The sequence below is a fragment of the Stegostoma tigrinum genome, chromosome 13, assembly GCF_030684315.1.
Source record: "Stegostoma tigrinum isolate sSteTig4 chromosome 13, sSteTig4.hap1, whole genome shotgun sequence".
Lineage (NCBI taxonomy): Eukaryota > Metazoa > Chordata > Chondrichthyes > Orectolobiformes > Stegostomatidae > Stegostoma > Stegostoma tigrinum.
In genome coordinates, this window is record NC_081366.1 from 79,014,872 (window position 1) to 79,037,953 (window position 23,082).

At 42.1% G+C, this 23,082-nt stretch overlaps 1 protein-coding gene across 4 annotated transcripts in view; it reads left to right on the plus strand.

Annotated features, from left to right (window-relative positions):
- LOC125458235 (fibroblast growth factor receptor 4-like) overlaps positions 1–23,082 on the plus strand; it is a 102,220-nt gene that overhangs the window by 44,938 nt on the left and 34,200 nt on the right. For all 4 annotated transcript variants that reach the window (XM_059650809.1, XM_059650808.1, XM_048543314.2 and 1 more), the window contains exon 2: positions 10,372–10,656. In XM_059650809.1, the coding sequence (XP_059506792.1) occupies positions 10,551–10,656 (106 nt within the window). In that variant the 5' untranslated portion in view covers positions 10,372–10,550. The remainder of the gene's footprint in view (positions 1–10,371; positions 10,657–23,082) is intronic.

Genomic DNA, 23,082 nt, shown 5'->3' on the forward strand with positions numbered 1-23,082 from the left:
AGAGGGTCCAGGCCCGAAACATCAGCTTTTGTACTCCTGAGATGCTGCTGGGCCTGCTGTGTTCATCCAGCTCCACACTTTGTTATCTTGGATTCTCCAGCATCTGCAGTTCCCATTATCACCGGTCATACTGTTTTAGTTTGAATTGCTTGATCATTTGCATATAATGGAGGAATGTAGTTTGTATGACAACAGGGAGATACCTAGTTCTAAAAAAAATGAATAAGTACTTGTAACACAACAGGTATTTCATCTCTAAATGAACAATGTGATTGCAGACTTTAGTCCGAAACAATTTCACACCCCTGCTGGAGCAGTATTTGACCAAATGACTGGACGGTGTACCTGAAGTTGATGGTTTATTTATGGGTGCATGTGGGGCTTAAACAGAAGTGACACAAATGAGAGGTATTTTGTCCATTCTAATTTATTCACACACGAGAAATCCCCTCACCACAGCGTTCAGTATTTTTTCCCCAATTGACTCCAGGTTTTACCTCCATTCTCTTTTTAGATCATGTTAATCATTTATTCTGTGAAAAATGATTTCTCGGTATCAGCCTAGACCTTTCACTAATTTGAAGCTGAGTCCCAATTTGGGTTATCTGAACTAGGATCACTTTGTTTGGAGCAGGCATATTATTCCTACCTTCTCCATGAATACTTGTAGGAAATGTTAATTCTAATTCCCACTATGTGCGCATTCTCATGGTAAAAATTGTGTCGTTAATCTCGGCTTAGCCCAATGTTTTTATCATGTACGAGACTGAATTCAGTCTATTTTGCTCCTTTTGCACGGGCGCTTTTTCAGCTCCCTTAAATGTAGCAGTCTTCAGGAGTTCTTCAGTGGCCCACAGCCAATTAAACAGCAATGCCATCCTTCAGGTGAGACAATGGCATTGTGCTAATGCCACTGGACTTGTAATCCTGGTACAGAAGCAAATGCTCGAGGAACAATAACTCAAAAGCTCAACGCAGCAGCTGGTGAAATTAAAATTCAATCCATTAAGAAATCTGGAAGTGTAATAATATTCTCAGCTATTATTGTTTGTTGTAAGATTCCACTTGGTTCCATGAAGTCCTTTGGGCAAGAAAATTGACCATCCTTGCCAGTTTGGCCAAATGAGACTCTAGATCCAAAGAAATATGGATGACTCTGAAAAGATCTCAACAGCTCACCCTGCAGTGCTGGTAAGCTTTGAATGAGTACAGAATCTAACAGGACAAGTATACAGCTTGCACAATGGCAGGAATCCGACTGGGTATTAGAGATGACTTAACTGTGTGAGAGGTAGAAGGACGCTGGCATCTGCTCTCCATGCCACTGTCATTGTAACACAAGACAGGAACAGACCAATACAACTACGTCCAAGAGCATTCCAGTTGAGGGGTTTTCCTCCCAACTGGTTACTGTGAAGCCTAGAGGTTTAGTCAGCACCTCAATTTTGACTTGCCCTCACACACAATCTTTCTGTCTCAACAGCACCCGCCCCTCTTATTGTTTCTGCTGACCTTCCCACTGGACCCCACGCACCTATGACCTGTTCACCTTCCTTAATTATACAGGGAAATGGAGGCAGCCTGTAAATTAGCCACCTCCTGTACTTTTGTGACTTGGGCTGTACCTCTGGCCTGTGTGGGATTGTGAATACCCATGTGGCCGCGATGCCTGAAAACTTTAGAGAAGATCAGATCCTACCCAGAGTACCAGTATGCCTCTATCTGGCTAAGCCAATAGTCTGCTAACATAGCTGCCTTTCTCACTGTGCAGGAGACTGCAGTCTACTGTGTTCAATCTGTCTGTCTGTCTGAGTTTGCCTGTGTGCCAACCTGATATTTTACCAGCTGTCTGTGCAAGCCTAGGTTGGGCTATGCTGTTCACCCCATGCACACATTTGAGCTAGACCACTTTCTGGTTCTACCAGTTGGGCCCTATGATATTTAAACAGGATGGGAAGGGGAATATTGTACAAGGGAAGTTACATATCCCCACAATGTTTGTACAAGGCACAAACTCTTCAAGATCAAGATGTCCTGATTCAAATGATTGATGACTGAATTTCCTATGTGGAGCATCTCTTTCACATTTTCTTTTACGTACTTCCTATTGATTTTCTCCTGGCCTGGATTGAAGCTGTTACCTTCTTGCATCAGTATTTCTACTAACTCATTTTTATTTCAAAAATATTCATTAAAAAATCTTCACGTACATAGTCACTAAAGCAGTTTGGTTGTGCCACCCGAAGGTTGTAGGAACAGCAACTCATATTCTGCTTGGGAACCCTGCAGCCCAATGGTTTCAATGTGGATTTCACCAGCTTCAAAATCTCCCCTCCCGCTACCGCATCCCAAAACCAGCCCAGCTCGGCTCCGCCTCTCTAACCTGTCCCCTCCTCCCAACTCAAGCTGCACCCCCATTTCCCACCTACTAACCTCATCCCACCCCCTTGACCTGTCTGTCCTCCCTGGACTGACCTATCTCCTCCCTCCCTCCCCACCTACACTCACCTTTATTGGCTCCATCCCCCATTCTTTGACTTGTGTGTCTCCTCTCCGCCTATCTTCTCCTCTATCCATCTTTTATCTGCCTCCCCCTCTTTCCCTATTTATTTCAGAACACTCTTCTCCTCCCCCATTTCTGATGAAGGGTCTTGGCCCAAAACGTCAGCTTTCCTGCTCCTAAGATGCTGCTTGGCCTGCTGTGTTCATCCAGGTCTATACCATGTTATCTTGGTTTTGTACAGTCTTTGCGTATGAAGAAACTGACAAGCATTGGAGTTTGACTTTCCCGACAGTTCTATAAAACCCAAAGGGATTTCTTACTTATGCAAGATGCTATTTACTTAAATTTGAGACACCTGACAGGCCTTCATTGCACTTTGGCCAAAGGACCTTAGATGGTGGTCTTTTTCCCAAAGTGCCTTCACAGCACCGGTTGTAGTAACTTATCCAGGTGATTATTAATCATTTCATAGCTCAATGTCAGCAATAGCAATCAATGCAACTGTGAAAGTCTTTGTGGTCCACACACCCTAGACTTCATCTGACATTAGTCCAAATATTGGTTTAAGCTTTCCCTGTTTCATTCAGCCATTTGGGGTGAAATCATCACAGCCACTGAATGTGTGAATTGATGATAAAATTGTGAAATCATGTGAGATCGGCAGTCAGGGGGTTCTCAATGTAGAGAATAAAATGTGCCATTCTCCAACTAAGCCTTGTCCAGTGACACAAAGTTCTCACTAGTGAGTGGTGAGAGGCTTATATGCATGCATTAGCATGTCACTATCAGTTAATCTGACTTCATCTCTTTGCAAACAGAGCAGGAACTGCAGATGCTGGAGAATCTGAGATCACAAGGTGTGAAGCTGGATGAACACAGCAGGCCAAGCAGCATCAGAGGAGCAGGAAGGCTGACGTTTCAGGCCTAGACCATTCTTCAGAGAAGGGCTTTCCTGCTCCTCTGATGCTGCTCGGCCTGCTGCGTTCATCCAGCTCTGCACCTTGTTATCTCTTCACTTCTATGCAGTTTCCCGTTCGTCCACCCACCAGACTGAAACTTGAAGGTCACAGTACACAACATGAAAGTCAAGAGGGTTCCTGGTAACTCTACTTTCCACTTGTTCCTTTGCCCTCTATCAGTCACCAACATCTCAGTAAATGTTTCATGGGGATCAACCACAATCATCCCCCATTCATGAACACTGTGGCATCAGAAATGTACCAGGCTTACCACACTCTCTTGGCACACGTGTGATCCACACACAATATCCACGATCCTTTTATTGCAACATTAACTCAAACCTAAATTTTTCATTGCTGCTATCAGGAAGTGGAGTGCAATGGGACATAATCCTCATGGATTCGACCAACTGCATCTCAAGACTTCTCGCTTGCTCTGTTAATGCTCAATCACTTTATACTTACTTGGACACTCATAGCATTCCTGCCTTGGCTCTTTTCATCTTACCAAGCCTTTTTAAACTTTTCACCCTCACCTGGAGTTTAAAGGCTCATTGTACTTCTGTCCTGACCTGCCTTCTAGCACAATCACAAAGCCATGCAGTTTGCCTGTCAGTAGTCAAGGGCATGGACATATTGCTGTATGTCCCTGTGCAACTTCCATCTCATGTCTGCACCTACCACCGACAGCCTGTGCAGCAAAGAAACTACACCTGCAGCAACCAACTGGCTATATCTCAAAGTTCAAGCAAAGTAGCCCTCATTCAAGTCCAGGGAGACAGCCTTCAGTCAGGGGTCTGACACATTCAGTCAAAGGTGACCTCTGGCGCCAGTCCAGGGGCTTGGGTAAGGTCAGTTGGCAGCTTGGATCAGTCAAGAGTCAGGATCGTCTCCTTGTAGGCGGTTGAGGAGGACCTGACTGTTGAACCCCCTATCACACATCTTGGCTCTTGCTGCCCAGTTGTGGGTGCTTTTAGTCCTGTAATGAGACAAAAGGAAGTACTGGATGACATGGAAATGAGTGGCACAGTTGTCGGCTCTGGTGCCAGAAGGGGAAATATGGTGAGGTGTCACGAGTGAGGGAGTAGGTAGCATTAAGCGTAACGTGGGGATTAGATGTTTGTGAGACAGCGAAGCAAGATGTTACATGCCACATTGAGAGAGGGAGAGCATGATGCTTGTTGGAGGGTGTATGAAATGGAAGAGAGAGAGAATGTTAATAGCAGATACTGGCACATAGCCTCACCCAGCAGAGGAGTCATTGACCTTCTTCCTGCTTGCTGCCTACTTGCAGACTGTGGAAACCTTGCTTATCCGGGTGGCAGCATCTGATGGTGTGGTCCCCTCTGCCAGTTCTGAATAAGGACTACAGCTTTCCTTTGCACCAACTCATTTGCCAGCATCTCCAGGCCATGTCTGAAGAGCAGGGTTCCAGCTTCCCTCAGTGTGACATGCCTGGGGCAATTCACATTGACGGAGCAGGGCAGGCCTGGACTGACAGTGTTTGACCTGGAGCATAGCGAGGCTTTCCAGATGGCACGAGGAATCTGGGAGGACCTCCACCTGTGGTGAGGATATGGTGAGCAGGGCATCATAAGGGTGTGATGCCTACACGATGAGGTAAACCTGAAAAGATTAATGTGAGGAAACTGGCTGGGAATCATGGAGAGAAACTCAACAAGTAACTCACCAAAATTGACTCTTAGCCAATTTCTGGTCAAATTCAGCCCTTGGAAACTGATTATAGCACCTTTACTCAACTGAGAATCCATCCTGAGATCTTCCTGAACTGTGTGACTCACTGACAAAGTTCGCTAAGCTATCAGGACAGTCTACAGATAAATTAACTGAAAACCAAAGTCCATGGCCTCATCACTGTGGTAGAGACAATGGAGATGAGGGTACTGTCTGTTATGACATGGAACTAATTCTGAAAATATAAATTTTATGTCTAATTATTAATAGAATATCTTGCTTGAGCTGATAAAAAGGGCTCTGTCTTAGTCCATTTGACACTTGACAAGTGCTAGACAAATGACAAACGTTCGAGATAAACATGAGTGTTAAAGTATCAGAGCTGTAAGCTTCAGAGATTCAGGAAGGATTGTTAACAGTTAGTGAATGGCTGCATGTCAGACAGTCGGTTGGGGGAAGGCTGGTGAGGGGAGGGGATGTTGGGAAGTAAGAGGGTTCTTTGTCAACACTGTGATAACAGCAGAATGAACAGATGGCCCTTGATGGCTCAGACAAGTGAGAGTGGACATCAGAAGAATTACTCCCCTGTCTTGAGCAAAGCTCTTTCGGATCCAAACTTTAAAACAACAGGAAGAGAGAGTGAGAGGGAGACGGACATGCTCTTTTCAGCAGACAGAGAGCCCGCTGTTAGTCATGATTGGCTCTTTCACAACAGTTTGCTGTTGTACTCCCAAGTTAAAGAAACTAATCAAGCATACAGCATCTTTTCCTGTGATCTTGAGTCAGTTGGGGGAGGGGGGTGTTGGGTTGGCAAGAGGATATTGTCCCTTTCAAAACCAGGACTGACTCCTTGAGACTACGACAATGTCCAGTGAGTGAACACAGTGTGTGTTATCGGACCTAGGTGAGAAAAGGAGGTGGCACCCTTTTAGTGAGCTGCATTAGCTCAGTCACCAGTAGGACCTTTACTTTTAAAAAACACTCCGTTTTTACCATTCCCCTCTCCCACCTTCTGAGGACACAGAATTCTGAACACCTTTGGTGCTCATCACTTTAAAATGAAATCATTGCCTGTGTGCCTTGGCTGTAAGTTATTTTACATAAGCAAGTTATTTATTACTGTGGAAAGCATCACAGCTGAAGTGGAATTTTTTTCATTCAATCTGTTTTGGACTTCAAGAACGAGCTGCTGGGCAGCGGTCACTCATTGAAATTCAGTTTGAATTTTCCTCTCTACAGCCAAAGGCCCTATTTCCCAGAATGAATACAGATCCTGAAACTAACTCAGAACCTTTTTATTTGCATGTTGTTAAGTGCCTCAATGGGCAATGCATTTTCGTTTGAAACTCTGAAGGCGCTAACAGTGCCTTTGTAACAGGACCATGCATTTACTAAGTTTCTCTAAAACACGAGTAATAGATTGTCTCCCTACTCAGGGATGGGACTTTTGACATTGTTGACTTCTGACCTTAAGGGGCACAATGATGACAGTACAGTATATACTACACAAGATTTGGGGCAGTATTTTCCCAAATCTAGTGTGGCATAAGCAATGACAAGCAAGATGAGAAAATGCACAGAGAATGATAAGACCAGAACCTCAACATCAAGAAAGGTGTTTGCAGTTTTCTTCCTGAGCCTCTAATGATCTCTTTAGAATCTCACCAGTGAGTGGCAACTATGTTATTTTCATGCATTGAAGCCCTATCTGCCCTTGTTTATATTCTATTTCCAATAGTTCTCTCTTTTCCTGAAAAACTGGACAGCATCAATTCCTGATGTAGATCTGAACAAGTAGCTGGTGGTTGCACCTGTGTGAATGCTTGTTCTAACCATCGTTCATTTGTTTATTCACAACAATGTCCCAGCATGCAGCACCAACACAATCCTCCTCGTAATTTCCTCCCCAGATGTTGTTGGTGAAGCGCCAGCCTCGCAACATTATCATGTACGCTCTCAGATCAGCTCGCACACCACTTCATCCCTTCCATGTTTGTGAGCTCAGAGACACGTACAGCTTGCTCCCTGCTGTTGGTTTGCCTTGCATGGAAGAACTCATTTGAATGTCTTGCCATTCTTAACAGTCATTTACATTGCGTTTGCCTGAAGGCTGCTAGTGTCTGTTTACTTCAAATTGTTTAGCACATGATCACTGACTTCAGCACTGACTTATAGGCTGCTAGTTCTTGGGTCACATTGCTTTCTTAGCACACAGGGTTTATACTGCTCAGTTATAGGCTGCTATGCTGCATGGCCTGCATTGTTTTTTGGCACAGAGGAAATGCAGGTAGCTCAACACGTCAGTGCTAAATCTGCAGAACACGCCAGCAGTTTACACAGCAAACACACTGCATGTGCTTCAACGGAATGGCCATGTGTGAAGTTCAAAGGAGAATAGTACTTAACGGGGTCAAGGCAGGGCTGTGGTCAATCAGGCTGTACCATGACAGTCAGTCAAGGGACTTGTCCTATTCCGGTCCTGGAGGTTGGCCACAGTCAGTCAGGCACTTGCTCCTTCCTGAGTGCAGGGATCTATGTCCATGCCATCTGGGGATTGGGCTAAGATCAGTTCTGGAGGTCAAGTGCAATCAGTCCAGGGGATTAAAGATATATCAGCAAGGTTGCTGTGGAGATATCGTTCTGGGAATTGGGCCAATCCTACCTGCAGTAAGCCAAAGAGAGGTACTGAGTATGATAGAAGAGCGATGATGCGGAGGTTGGAGAGGTTGCTGAGGGATCCCCAGTTGGTGAGCAGGAATCACAGAGGGCAGGAAGGGAGAGTGGTTTGGGAGGATGAGGTTGGTGAGGGCTGTAGTCCATGAGCTTCAATGAGAATTGTGTGCATTGACAGAGTTGGAGTGAGTGGTGAACCTGTGAGTGTAAGGTAGCAAAATGAAGATGGTGGCACGTACCCTTTGGTACAAGTGGAGGTTGACCCAAACACGGAAAACTAAAATAAAATACCCAAAGAGGAACACCTTGCCCTATAATCCATGAAAGGAATGTGAAAAGTGATGTAACCTCCCTTTCACAACTTCTAATGGTTAAATAAAACAAATCCCTGACACCCACTTCACTGTCAATAAGTAATAATTTATTTATCTAACTCTAACAGCAAACAAATCAATTAAATTGTCACACTAATGTGAAATAAAATCTAAAAAATAGAATTTAGTCTCTCAAAATTACAGCCGGGTTACATATCCTCCAGAAAGTTCTGAGCCTTCTCTGTCAACTCTTCTGTCAGGAATATGAACTAGTTGTGCCCTTAGTGCCTTTGATTTGTTTAAAATGGTGCTTTCTCTAAAACTTAGAGAAGCCTGTAAGACCCAACAATTCTCTCTTGAGAGCTGAGAGCTGTTAACTCTGGCAGATGGCAGTTAGTTCTCCTGTCTTTGCCCAACTGCTCCTTCTTTTACACCCTTAACGACATATCAATTTCTGACAATAGACTCGGCCCTATGTTGTCAAAATGATCAAATTAAAATTAATTGGTTTTTGCTATCTAAGCACCTGGTTCAAATTGTTCGGATGAATTCAAAACTTGTTATCTTGGTATCAGAAAAAAATTGCTGGTTGGCCTGCTAACTCTGTGGCCTTTTGATACAAACCTTGCAGTTTGGTTGCTCTCTATACTTGCAGACTTGTAAGTGCTCATAGACTTTTCTTTAACATGTCTAAGTAAAGAAAAAAAAACACATCGTCTTTTAAGCAGACCATGCAATGCTTTCCCCCAGCATTTTACAAACACAATCTTTTACCTACACCAAATTCTAATGTCCTGCCTCCCAATTCACAAAAACTCTACCCAACTTCGCGACACCTTGCAGAGTATAGAAGATCATTGACATTCTTCCTGCATTGCTGTCTTCATCTTCACCCGCACCACTGTACTGACATGGGCTTCAATCTGTACCCAGGCTGACTGCTGTCCTCTCCACCAACCTATTCACCAACACCTCCATGCCCCTGATTCTAAATTAGAGAGTGAGCTTTCTTTTCTTCCAGGGAATCGCTTAAATGCTGAGACTTGAGCGCAGCAGTGCGAGGGATCATTCTTAGTTTGCAGTGTCTGATGTGATGTGCAACTGGGTTTTAAATATGGCACAAGAAGCATGAATGGTGGATGTTCTCCCCATGGGGTGGCCTTTTCTGCTAGTCTGGCTGCATGATAGCCCAAGGAAGTGCCAAAGACCCCAGTTACAGCATTAATAAGGTGAAGGGCAGAGGTTACATGAGTAAAATAGTTCTCAGCTATGGTGGACCAGGTACTATGAATCTCACTTTACAACACGCTAACTACCAACAGGAAAATTTCAACCTTTCTGTCTGAATTCAATAATTATTTCTCCACACCAGCCACAATGTCAGAGCCACTATAAACAGAGTACAATGATATATTCATGTATATTTGTTAAATTCAAGAGTGCATGCACACATCATGATTCAAAGATCGCATTCAGGGTATGCCCATTGGACCCAGCAGATTCTTATCAATGCCGGGATTCACAGATGGGTTAGTCAGCACAGGTATCTGTGTTTACAGGACTCTGACCAGCAAGCTTTGACCTGACTGAACAGGAGAGGAACTAATTATCCATATGATTCAAACTTGTTTTGCATTTCAGTCTTGCAGATTTTCTTTAAGAAGAACATGATGATAAACATGCCAATCATTTGCACAAGAACATAATGGCACAGACTGATGAAAGAGCAAATGATATTCATAAAGTAATTCTTTTCACACAATAGTGATAAGTCTTTAAAATTGCTTCTTGGTAAGTTACTGGAAGGCAGAACAATTGGAATCTTAAGGAATAACTTCATGCTTTGTTGGGGGGGGGGTATAGTGTCTTTCTACTTGGGTCAGCAAGAATATGCCAAATTGATTTCTGAATCCATGTGCATCAGTTGACCCTGTCAGATTGCAATGCACAAATGTCCTTACCCTTGCATTGAAAGTATGTTGAATGTGTAATACAGACGACAGAGATCTCAATCATATGATTGAAACTAATGGCAATAGTGAAAAATGCAAAGCATTCGTTCGGTTTCACAATCTGGAAGATTGGATCACAGACCCTGTATAAGATTTTAGTTTGTGTGCCATGCAAAGTCATGCTCTATTCACCATCAAGCTAATAGGTGGTAATACCACGTTCACAGAGAAAGCTGCTCGCTTTGAGCTGATCATTTTGTTTTCTTTTCCAACAGACATCCAGCAGTTGGAGAACTGGTGCACTGAACTCTGCCAATAAGAGAAAGGAACAACTGAGATAAGAAGAATTGGAGAGCCCTCCATCCCCCAACATCACCAATGAGTGCCCTGAGCAGCTGAGGGACAAAGATTGGAAACTTTAAAATTTCTTTAAGTTTTGCTCAAAGGAAGAGGAATGAGCCACGCGTTGTATAAACTGTGTCTCTGCTTGTTCATCCTCATTGCTTTCACTGTGTTGAGATCCACTGAATCAAAATTGGAAGAGAAGACCATTCAACCAGGTAAGAACAACAGAAGGTATTAATTTAGTACAAGACGACAATGTACAGCAACTCGTTTTCAGTCACAGCTCTCGCAAAAACTCAATGAGCAAATACACTTAAGCCTGTTACACTTGCAAGGATCACTCCTTAGTTAAACCTGACAAACTAGTTCTGGATGATGGAAGGTAAACTGGACTTCACTTCTCGACTGACTTCTAGACTGATGTTAGTCCATTGCTGACTCTAGCTGGAGCCTTTGTTCCATTTTTCATTTGTGAACAAGCCATTGTAACTGCTTCTTGCCTTGAAGTTTCATGACAAAAGTTGTTGGACCGTGTCAATACATAACCCTAAGTGCCTTTTTTGGCTCACTTAGCCCACTGCCCATTGTTATAAACTAGTCCAAAAACTCCAGTGCGGTCATCTTTTGACTGAGGTAATGCTGTTGTCAGTGAAGTCATATCACAAGGTGATTCGTGCTCACAAACAAGGAGCAAGATAAAGAAGCTCATCCATAAGATTTCAACAAATTGTCTTTGCTTATTATAATAGTACAACATATTAATTCAGCATGTCTGAAGGCTTTGAGCATTTGAGAGACTCCACCCAGAGAGGAAGGTGGTCTCAACAATATTTTTGTCCTGTCTCTCTCTTACCACCAATTGCCTGGCCTCTCCACCTCTGTTCATAAACATGTTGACTGCTTGTTTCATGGCACTCGTCACCTTTCAATATGTTTCTCAAATGATCATTCTTCATGTGTAATCAGCACATATCAGTCCATGGAGAGCATCGTAACTGAACACTCACCTGATGGCGGGTTAGTAGGAACTGCAGGCGCTGGAGAATCTGAGATAACAAGGTGTAGAGCTGGATGAAGAAGGGTCTAAGCCTGAAACGTCAGTTTTCCTGCTCCTCTGATGCTGTTTGGCCTGCTGTGTTCATCCAGCTCTACACCTTGTTAACTCACCTGATGACACCCATTTCATTTCTGACTGGCATTCGGGAGTAGGAATCCTGCTCAGTATCACGTACATGCCCAGTGAGCCAAGTATAGCACCACCAAGTCCCACCCTCTTCAATAAATGAATCTCAGTCAGACCTAAGGATGAAAGAGAGACTACACAAGTGTAGTTTTATCAGGGTCTGCCATCTCAGATACATGCTCTGTACAGCTATTCCTGTTCTTTCAAGCTCCGTTATTTACAGCTTTAAACAGGTGAATTATTGAAGAAGCTCTCTTAATATATTATTAAATATTCTCCTTCAATTCTCTAAAATCTGAACAGTGATGTCTTGACGATGCATTTTAAAGTTTGCTACGGGAGCACTGTGTGGTTTGTAACATATATCTTTCTCGGTGTGTAAAGGGTTAAAGGAGAAATATCGGAATGTGGTGCAGTTACTGAGGGATTTGCTGCGTGAGATCTCATTAGCCTGTCTCACAATGCTGCCCCCAAAGTCTCGACCCAGAGAGAGGTCTTTGTCCACAGAAATGCGCACTGTAATCTAGCCTGCTTTTGAGTGGTGGCCCAGTTATTGTCCCTGAGAACTGTGTACATTTGTGTATAAAGAGCACCCGCTCAGGCTCGATTCTGTGTGTCACTCTATCCTTCAGTGTTCCGGGCTTTAATGTGAGATTCGTGGCCCCAGGCCAAAACCGATGAAGTAAGGGGGTGACAGGGCTCTTTGCGGGGGGAGGGAAAAGACGCTAACCTGCCACTCTGGAGAGGACAATCCAGCTACCACCACCCCCACCTCCTGCCCCGCTGCAGACTGTGGCACCAGAAACAGAGGCTGTCAGTTTATTATGAATGGAGCGAGCGTCTCACACATTAACAGCCAAGACGAGGCGTGGAGTTCACACGGCCTGCAAGCAACTCTGCTCTGCTCCTCTTGAATGGAGGGTGAAGGAACTTGGCTAATTTTCAGGAATATTTAATTGTTGCAGACATGGAAGCCAATTAAGAGTTGCTTGTTTAATGAATAGCAGGCTTCTGATGGCAGAAGGAGCATCGCTGTCTCCTTTTCTGTCTACTCCCTCACTCTTAAATGCCAAAGAATTCTTTTTGAATTGTACAAACCTCAGTCTAAAGTTCAAATTCTTATCATTGGATGTTTCACAAAGCATCTTCCAGATATGCTTTCATTTCAAATCTGTTTTATGCCATAAATGTTAGTAGACAGTCTTGCTATTTTGCTGTGCAGATTGTGTTGAATTAAACTAATTTATACAACTCACATCAATTTTAGATTATGTCCTAATTAGTAAAAGTACCATCAAACTATGACCAATGGTTAAACGTGAACTTACCCTGTCTCCATTGTCCAAAAGGAATTATTTCCTCGATGGAATATGCTGGTATATTCTCCACATGAAGACTCATGGATCTCATCAGTGACTGCCACTTACCCATTTGATGATTCCCTTGATCATGAAATGTGTCTTAAAGTGACCAGTTGAGCAGTCAGGTCCTGAGTTATTGTTGGAGCTGCATAATTTCTTCCAAGTAACAGAAAACAAGTTTCAATTACAAATCCAGTCCGTTTAAGAATCACTTGAGTTTGTCTCTGCATCAGTATAACGAAAATATTCGCCTGTCCCTCCATTCGGACATGGGATATGGGTGTAGATGACTGGATCAGCATTTATTGTCCATCCCTAATTGCCCTGGAGAAGTTGGTGGTGAGTCAGCTTCTTGAACTACTGCAATCTTTGGAGTGTAAGGACACTCATAGTGCTAGCGAGTTTTGAGAAGACTTGTAGCTCAGGTTGAGGTTCTGGATGTGATCACATCCAGAACTCATTGTGCTGTTAAGAAGAGAGTTCCAATATTTTAACCCAGTCACAGATCAGCAATGTAATTCCAAGTCAAGATGGTTTGTGACTTTTTGGGGAACTTGCAGGTGGTGAAAATCCATGACCTAGACCTGTCATATTAGATCTATTATCTGTGAGAGTGCGCCATTATATTTATACCCATTCCTGTCAATACAGAGGACATGTACTTAACTAATGCTACATCCATAGCTATGTCAGTCCAGATAAGATGTAATTAATTGATTGAGGGCAAGATCTGTACCCTGTGTCAACATGTAGGATGCCTAACAGTTACTAGACTTATTATGCATGTCAATAAGGAGAATGGTACGTTACTGATACTAGACCCAAAGCTATTCGAGCACAACAGTACGAGAAAGTTGCACATCAAAGAAAACGACATTGCATTTATATAACAGCTGTCTTTCAAACTTTTGATGGCCTGAAGTGTTTTACCACAACAAAATCATATATTTATGTGAAATTTAATACGAATCCCTAAAGCTCTTCAGGGAAGCGTTCTGAAGAAAACTTTAACTCTGAGCCACATAAGGAAGAACAGGTGAGGTACGTTTGGTATGTCTCAAAAGAAAGTGCTAGTGAGAAAGGAGGTTTAAAATTGGAAATGCACAAGATGGCAGAATTAGAGCAATAAAATCTCCAAAGGTTGTAGGACTAGCGGAGTTTAGAGATATAGGTAAAAGACAGTGGAGGGTAGATAATAATGATTCGAAAGCAAGCATAAAAATGTTAAAATCAAGATTTTGTAAAACCAAGAGTTAGTGCAAAAGGACAGAGGAGGCCAAAGGAAGGTCTTGTCTAAGCAGGTGGTGTGTGAAGATTAAAAGCTGTTTACAAAGAACAACAGAAGGTAATGAGAGGATGGACTAATGCAGCATTATTTAAGAGCAACACAGAGGACTCCAAGGGGAAGACAGTTTACATTTCTTCTTTTAATTAATTAAAAAAGATTATTGTGGGGATTAACGCAGTTTTCAGCCCTTGTCACTCTATACTCTGAACTATTAAAAAGGTCTCCTCCTGGTGGATTACTATAAACTTCAGATTCCACCCTGCTCTACCTGATGTCAAAGAAAATATTCAAGCAGTGGGCCAAGCACACATTGTGAGGTTTTCTTTCGCTATTTACTCAGACAACACTGATTTAATGGCAATTTTCTTCACTGAGCTCTTGCTGAGGGCGACAGAGCGACATAAATCCTGTGATACTTTATATCCTATTTGAATTTAGACAGAATATTATGACGGCTGTTGGACCAGCCTAATCCTGTGCTCAAACAATTTCTATACTAACTTGATTCCTAGCAGGAAGTTCTGGATCTTGTCCTCTTTAATTGGACCAGTGAGTGGAGGCCAATTGGAAATCTCCAGATACCCTCCAACTTGAATTCAGCCAAACACAATAGATTTGGCGTTGAAGCTGGGATCATCTGATCTGCATAGCTTAGTAGTGTCAAAGAATCCCTGAATTCATTTAGCTAATCCTTAATCAGGATTCCCACATTCCAGAATGCTCAACTGAAGCAGAGCAACTTTAAATAAATGCACACAAAAGCTTATAATGAATTAAAATTTCTCAACTGTCACATCAAATGACATATCTACAAGCACAGTTTGCAAATACTAGTACTACTTTTAAGCCGTTGTAAGTGTACGTGAGAAATAAGCTGAGCCATTAGGTATAACTAGAGAGCAGGTGGATCTCTACATTGGCACAGCAGAGTCAATTTTCTTTGGAATAAAACAGGAGCAGTAACAGAAAGTATGTAGTTGCAGAAACAGAATAACTGGAAACAGTGGCTTCACAATCCTCACTGCCAAACCATAATAGATGCCTGGGGTATAGCAAGTCTTGTTTTCAAAGTGTTACAATTCTTTAAAATAATGACATTGACTATTAGAAAAGCTTGTTAATGGCAAATACAACGAGAAGTGAAAGATCATGTCCTCCACTCTTTCTCGTATCCCATGAAGAATTTTAGTTCCCATCAATTTGAAAGAACCTGTGCTTCCCACACTTCTGTGTTGCCTTGCAGATTTCCTTCCCTTAGTTTCCCAGATCTTCATAGTATTCGCTAAAAAGGCTCTGAGATTCTCTAGTTGCTGATTTTCAAGTCAGTGAATATGGCATGTCATGAAGTAGATGTCAGTCTGCATCTTGGTTTCAGTCTCAAGAACTGTGGGTTTATTGCTGAAAGCAGCACGTATCACCCATTACATTCTCCCTGTGCTCCTGATTCTGAAAATGCGTGCTATGGGAGTGATTCCATCAACCCAAGAAGTCTAGCATTCTGGAACAATGTCTGTTTTCTACTGGGCGAGTTAAAAGGCATCATGAGCAGGTTGCATTTGATTCAATCTGCATCTCTTTAACACAGCTGGAGATAAATGACATCTTAATAAACTTCTTCATGTGTCAGGACTGAAAGAAGAGGTAGCTTTGTTTGCTTCCCAGTGTGGGACTCAATCTCTGTCATTTTGAGAAGGAATCAGGGAATTCCAGGCTAGTGCCTATGGAGAAAGGCAGGCTTGCTTTGAATCTTGTGTTTGCTGTTGCCATGCTCCCAGAGGGCAAGGATTAACACTTGGTGACCCAAGAGTGGCCTGTGTTTGCTGCCAGATAGGACAGCAAACAAGAAAAAGGCCCCCGGCTCCTGGAAGTAAAATCGGGAGCCTAACCATAACTTCTAATTAAAGATACAGAAAGGAGATGGGGAAACTGAGCTGTTTCTGGCTGAAAGATGGGAGAGTAACTAGCTGGATAGCAGCTTTTTGATTCATTTTGCAGAAGACGTACCCTTGTGGGAGAATGTGGATGAGGTAAAGAGACCACTAACAATACAACAGAAGTGTCTGATTACACAATATGGCGTACTAATGCAAAATGTCACTTTTTGTAAATCATCAATAATGAATCAATTTCTTTTCTTCAAAAATTTTTATTTCACATTGCGCTCCTCAGCTTCCAAAAAACTGGCTCTCCTCATAAGGCTAGCTACACACTTCCAGTGAATTTTTACGTGTAATTGAAATTCACAAAAGGGAAATTGGGTACCAAGGTTGTAGAACTTTACAACACAAATTCCAAACAAAGCTGAAGGGAAGTTATAACTAGGTTTTTACCTTTCTGGTTCCACAGATTACAGCTCCCCAGCAAACACACAAAAAGCATTTCCTTGTGCCCAGACAAATAAATATTAGAAAGCTTTTAGGGGATTGATTAAACCTTACTCAGTAGTTCCTGGGCAGTAATTCCCAGAGAGAAATCCTGGCCAAACTTATTTCTGTTCAGCCCAAGAATTCTGAGGCCAGTTTTGACTGAGATCAGATTTGCACAATTTGGAACAAATTGGCAAGGCTTTACACCACAAGATGCAGTACACATGCGGACTCAACATTGAGAGGACTGTCCTCAAGTATGGTCCAAAAGTAAGGTTAATACTTAAATTAATGCCAGCAATAAAATCAATTGTATCAGAGCCTGACCTTGCCATTAAAATTACACCCAAAACTACATTATAGTATGTTATATAACTTTACATATACAGATATTTAATTATACATACGCAGCATATTGGGATTTGAATTGTTTTTATCTTTTTATTGGCAAATATTTTCAAGAAAAGTTAATTTTGGCACAAGGGACATTGTATCAGAAAATAATGGTGCTTTACCCAGAATGTGGACCGCAACAAAATTTATCCCATATGTAAAATAAAAGGTATTCTCGCCAGACTATAGGGCTGCTGTCCCATTAGAGAAAGGTAACTGTGGTGTTTAACCTGAGGGTCACCATGCCTCAGACAAGAGGAGAGGTTGAGAGTCCTTCATGGTAATCGCAGCTGCTGCTGAGATTGAACTCACATTGTTGGCATCACTCTGCATCACAAATCGACCGTCCAGCTAAGTGATCTCAATCTTGGCCAGAAGCACAACAAAACTGTTGGAAGCATCTTTTCAAAAGAAAATTGGAAAGCAGGACTTCTAGGGTTTTAATCTCAGGATTATTTCCTGTGCCACATGCTAATGAGACTGAAATAGGAAGATACTAGAGTTGAATGTATGGCTAAAGAGCTGGTGTAGGAGGGAAGGTTTCAGCTATCTGCATCATTGGGATCTCTTCCAGGGCAGGTGGGACCTGTACAAGAAGTGTAGGTTGTACCTAAACTGGAGGGGCACCAATATCCTGGCAGGAAGGTTTGCTGATGCCACTCAGGAGTGTTTAAACTACTGTGGCAGGTGGGTGGGAACCAGCGTAGCAGGTCAGCATGTGAAGTGATTGAGGAGAAGGTAAAGATTAGCCAGTTAAGTCTAATAGTAAGAACAGTAAGTGCCAGGTTAAGTTTGAAATGTATTTATTTTAATGCCTGGAATATAACAGGTAAAGCAGATGATCTTATAGCCTGGATTAGTACATGGGACCACCATGTTGTAGTTATTACAGAAACCTGGGTGAGCGAAGGCACAAACTGGCAGCTCAATAGTTCAGGGTTTAGAAGGTTCAGGTAAAGAGTGTGTGTGTGTGTGAGTGCGTGTGTGTGTGTGTGTGTGTGTGTGTGTGTGTGTGTGTGTGTTTGTGTGTGTGTGTGTGTGTGTGAGTGTGTGTGTGTGAGTGTGTGTGTGTGTGTGTGTCTGTGTGTGTGTGTGTGTGTGCATGTGTGGGTGAGAGTGTGTGTGCATTAGTGTGTGTGTGTGTGTGTGTGTGTGTGTGGGTGTGTGTGTGTGTGTGGGTGTGAGAGAGTGTGTATGGGGGAGAAGCGGGGGACATTACTGAATAAGGAGAATGTCACAGCTGCACTAAGAGAGGACATCTTGGAAGGTTCACCAGTGAGGCATTATGGGTATAACTCAGGAATAAGGGGAATGCAATTGAAGTGATGGGGTTATACTGTAAACCTCCCAATAGCTAAAAGGAGACAGAGGAACAGATATGTAAAACCTACAGGATTGTTGTAGCAGGTGATTTTATCTTCCCCAATATTGACTGGGACTCCCTTTGTTCTCGGGGCTTAGATGGGAGACAATTTGTTAAGTATATTAAGGGGGTTCCTTGAAACAATATATGGATAGTCCAACTAGGGAAGGGGCAGTACTGGGCCTTATACTGGGGAATGAGCCTCTCTAGGTGATCGACATTCCCGTGGAGGAGCATTTTGGGAACAGTGATCATAATTCTGTAGATTTTATATAAGTTATGAATAAGAATAAAACTGGTCCTCAGTGGCAATGCTAAACTGGGGAAAGCTAATTACAACAGTATTAGGCAGGAACTGGAGAAATTAGATTGGGGGCAGTTGTTTGAGAGTAAATCGACATCTGACTTGGGGATTTTTTTAAAGGCCAGTTGATTAGAATTCAGAACGAGCATGTTGTTGAAATGATGATGAAAGTTAAGGATAGCAAGATTCGGGGACCCTGGATGAGAGGAGTATTGTGTGCGGTCTGTTCCCACACTATAGGAAGGATGTGGCAGCTATAGAGAGGGTACAAAAGAAGTTGAATTGGAGAGTACTAGGTATAAGGAGAGGTTGAACAAAGTTGGATTGTTTTCACTTGAAGTTGTAGGCTGAAGAGTGACCTAATAGAAGTATATAAAATAATGAAAGGCATGGATAGAGTGAATAGTCAAAGTCTTTTTCTTGGGGTGGAAATGTCAAATACTAGGGGACATAGGTTTTAGGTGAGGAGGCAAAATTTAAAGGAGACCTGTGAGGCAACTTTTTTTAAACACAGCATGTGATAAGTATCCGGAAAGCGCTACCAGAGGAGATGGTGGAAGCAGTTACGATAGCAATGTTTAAGAGGCATTTGGACAGACACATGAACAGTGGAATATGGAGTGTGTGCAGGCAGATGGGACTAGTTTAGAATGGCATCATGGTTGTCATGGACATTGGCCAAAGGACCTGTTCCTATTGCTGTACTATGTTCTTGGTTCTGTACTGAATTACAAGGTAGTGTAGAGGGTAAATTTAGAGTGCAGGGAAACCTTCATAAAGGGACCATAACTCTTCCACCAGAAGGCTGTTTAGCAAAAGGCATATTAACCAAATCTTTCTGAAACAAGGCATCTCATGGTATGTGCCATTAGATGCATTCTTCCTCTACCTTTTGTTTGTAATTTGATGAAAGCATGGGCTTCTAATGGCATACTAAGAACAACAGGTCATCTGGTTCTTCTGTGAATGGCAAAACCAGCATCCTATCTCCTTAATTAATGATGATGGAAAAAAACAAAAGAATAAAAAGAGAAGGAGAGTAAATTACAATCGAATTAGGTACAGAAAGATGAATGAAGAGAAAACATTGGATTTGGAAAGAAAAGGGACAGAAAAGATAAGCAAGAAAAACACTGACATTTCTAAAATTTCTAATAACAATTTACGCCTTGCAGGAATGAGATTGAACAGATAATGTTGCTTCTTTTCTAAGTCAGAGACATTTGATTGATCTTGCACTGACAATTATCACATAGTTATGATATTTATAATTTCGATCCAGCCTATTCAGACTCGTTATGACGCACGTCAGGATTGAGTGCTCACCACCATTGTGCCACAAGAGCCCTAATTAATAGAAATTTATACTGTTAAATTCTTGTTGCCACAGAAAAGCTGCCAAAATCAAACTCCTTACCCACGCCCCCCCACACCCCAACCACAGTTATAACCTCTTCCAACCTCTTCCATCAGGCAGAAGATACAGAAACTTACACACTGGTTCAAGAACAGCTTCTTCCCTGCTGTTATTAAACTCCTGAATTGACTTCTCTAATTTCAAGTGTAATGTTGATCATGATTTTGTACTCCCCCTGTGCAGCTCTAGCCTTGCATGTCTGACTCTGTCTAAACACCCTGTGATCTGTATGTCCTTGTATGTTTTGATCAGCCTGTAGTACTTGCAAAACAAAACTTTTTACTGTACGTAGGTACACGTGACAGCAATAAATCAAAACCAAACTCCAACTTTTCATAGCTAATTTAATGGACAATTACTGCACAAATCCGGTACAATTTTCTAAAGTCATGAGTATGCTCAGCAAAGCAAGTGGTAGAGCAGCATAAACTGACCAGCAAGTTCTGATGACTGGCAGCTCATGACTTATCTCTTGAACCTGCTGGGCAATTTGCACATTAATAACACAGTGCCTCGTTAACACGCCATTACTTTTCCAGCAAGTTTCGGCCCCGTTTATTTCTCAGTGGGCACAGGAAGTGCTGAACAATGGGGCCAAAAGCCTTCATTCATATTTAGCACTTTTCAAACAATTCAACTTTTGTGGCATTGCTGCAGCGACAGGCTGGAACCTTGTTTCACTGATTACCGGATTAAGTACTAAAAGTGCAATATTTTTCACACTAATATCAATGGTACACACTTCAAACATACTATTGTGCTACCTGTGTAGCTGATGTAATTCAAATCAATAAAACAACAGATAGGTTCCTGTGTGTAATTACCTACTAAAACGTGGGGTGCCTCTATTTTAGCTCTCGTGTGACCAGAGCCTTGGTAAGATTCGAGGACTGTGTATAGCTGCTTTTGCTATTATTTGTCTTCACTTGTTGGTCTTCCCCTGCAGTTTGAGCACTTTGCTATTTTGCTCAGAATGTGACCAAGAAGTGACTTTTAGTCTCTTTGAAGCCACACCCTTGAGTTCTCAACCCAAAAGCTTTGACTTGAAGCTCTGTCAGAGGTTGACATGTTTGTCAATGGAGTTGTCAGGTTTCCCAGTGAGTGACCTCTCCCCTTCCAAGACACCTGCAGAGCCTCAGCCTCTGACTGCACCCTGTCCTGTAAAGTAATGTACTTTTGTCCTTGTCACTGTGGGGTTGTTGGCTAAGGTTGAAAGGTCATGCCTCAGCAAGCAGCAAATCATTCCTTCTTGTCTTCCCATGTCAGGTACTGGGTCATGACCCTTTGGGGGATGGTGGAGAGTTTGATGATGAGAGAGACATTGATTTTCAACAAAAAAAACTGCTGCATCACATAGAGCCTGAGTCTTTCCCAGTGCATAGGATAACCAATTTAAAATTACAGGGTTGTAACTTCTCATGCAGGAGAATATTCTGTCTGTGCAGAAATGCCAAACATCCAGGTGAGAACATCTCACATTATGTGTGACCATCTGATTCTCACTATATGAGTTAATTGGCTTGGACACTGACATCTGTGTGACCATTCACTGTTAGGTTGAGTCAAATAAATCTGCTTCATTTAAATGAAAACCTGTCACACACTTGTGCTGGCATACCTAAAGAAAGAGACATCATGGCCATTTCTTCTAAGGGGTAAACATGAGAAAGAAATGTTAACGTAAAGTAAGATATCATAGAATGTATTAACATAGAAACAATGCACACAGACCCAGTTTCAGTTTTCTAAGAGTCACTGGTCCAAGCAATCTGCTATTACAGATGATCATCTTCCCAGTTCAAACAGTCGTCTATTTTTAAAAATAATATAGAAGCTCAGCTCCAACAATTATTTACACAAAGGAACTGAGGAACTAACCTCCCCACCACCCCCCATGCAAATAAGATATTTCCTCATGTCACCCTTTGGTTGTTTATCCAGCTATTTGGAATTTGTTATGAGCCTGCAAATATCCTTTGGCCACTAGCAACAATTTACCCAATCATACTTCTTCATAATCCTGGGGCCCATAGTAAATGTAGAAATATTTGCAGGACATTGATGAAAAATATGGGGCATGGGAAAAGCTGGGCAGCTCTTTAAAAGCCTGGGGACAAGTACGTGGGACCAAAAGGCATCATTCTGTGCTGTTTCATTCTATGGTTTTAGCTCACTTCTTCTTAGTCACAATCAAAGGCCAAACTTGTCAAGAACGTAAGAACTAGGAGCAGGTGTAGGCCATCCGGCCCCTCGAGCCTGCCCCACCGTTCAATAAGATCATGGCCGAGTTTTTGGGACTCAGCTCCACTTACCCGCCCGCTCACGGCTTCTCAAGCCCCACTTTATAACAGTAATACCCAATTCCTGTATAAGGATTACTCAGACCAGCATAAAGGAAGCTTGCTGATATTGCAATGGCTGAAATTGATGCTCCCTATTGTATAGTGAGATAGAGTTTCTCACAGTTTTATGGGTTCTTGTAATAGCATTTACCTCAGAATCAGTGAATTCAGCACAAAAGATTGATAAATTTCAAGCATAGAGTTTCCATAGTCTTGTGTGTTGCTTTTAAGAAATAAGTTGACCCCGTTCAGAAGAAAGAACACACCTCCAGATTAATTTCTGTAAATTTCCACTAATTTTGTCCATTCTCAGGCCTTTATGAAAGTTCTTAAAATTAAGTTTTTGATGCAGGGACACATTTGAGAAGATTTTCAATGATCAAAAGCACATGGTTTACAAAGAAATGGACTGCTGTGCATGAATTAAATGATTCTTTATCTGTTTTTAGAAAGTCATTTTCAATTATTAAAAACCAGGATCCTCACAAGTGATGGACAGGTGCTTATAAAAATGTTAATGTTTTTGAGGTTGAACCATTTTCAGAAAAACAATACCTGGTGTTAATTATATCAAGATTTTTTTTAATGTAAGAACCATGCCCAATTGAACTGGCTCATGTTTTC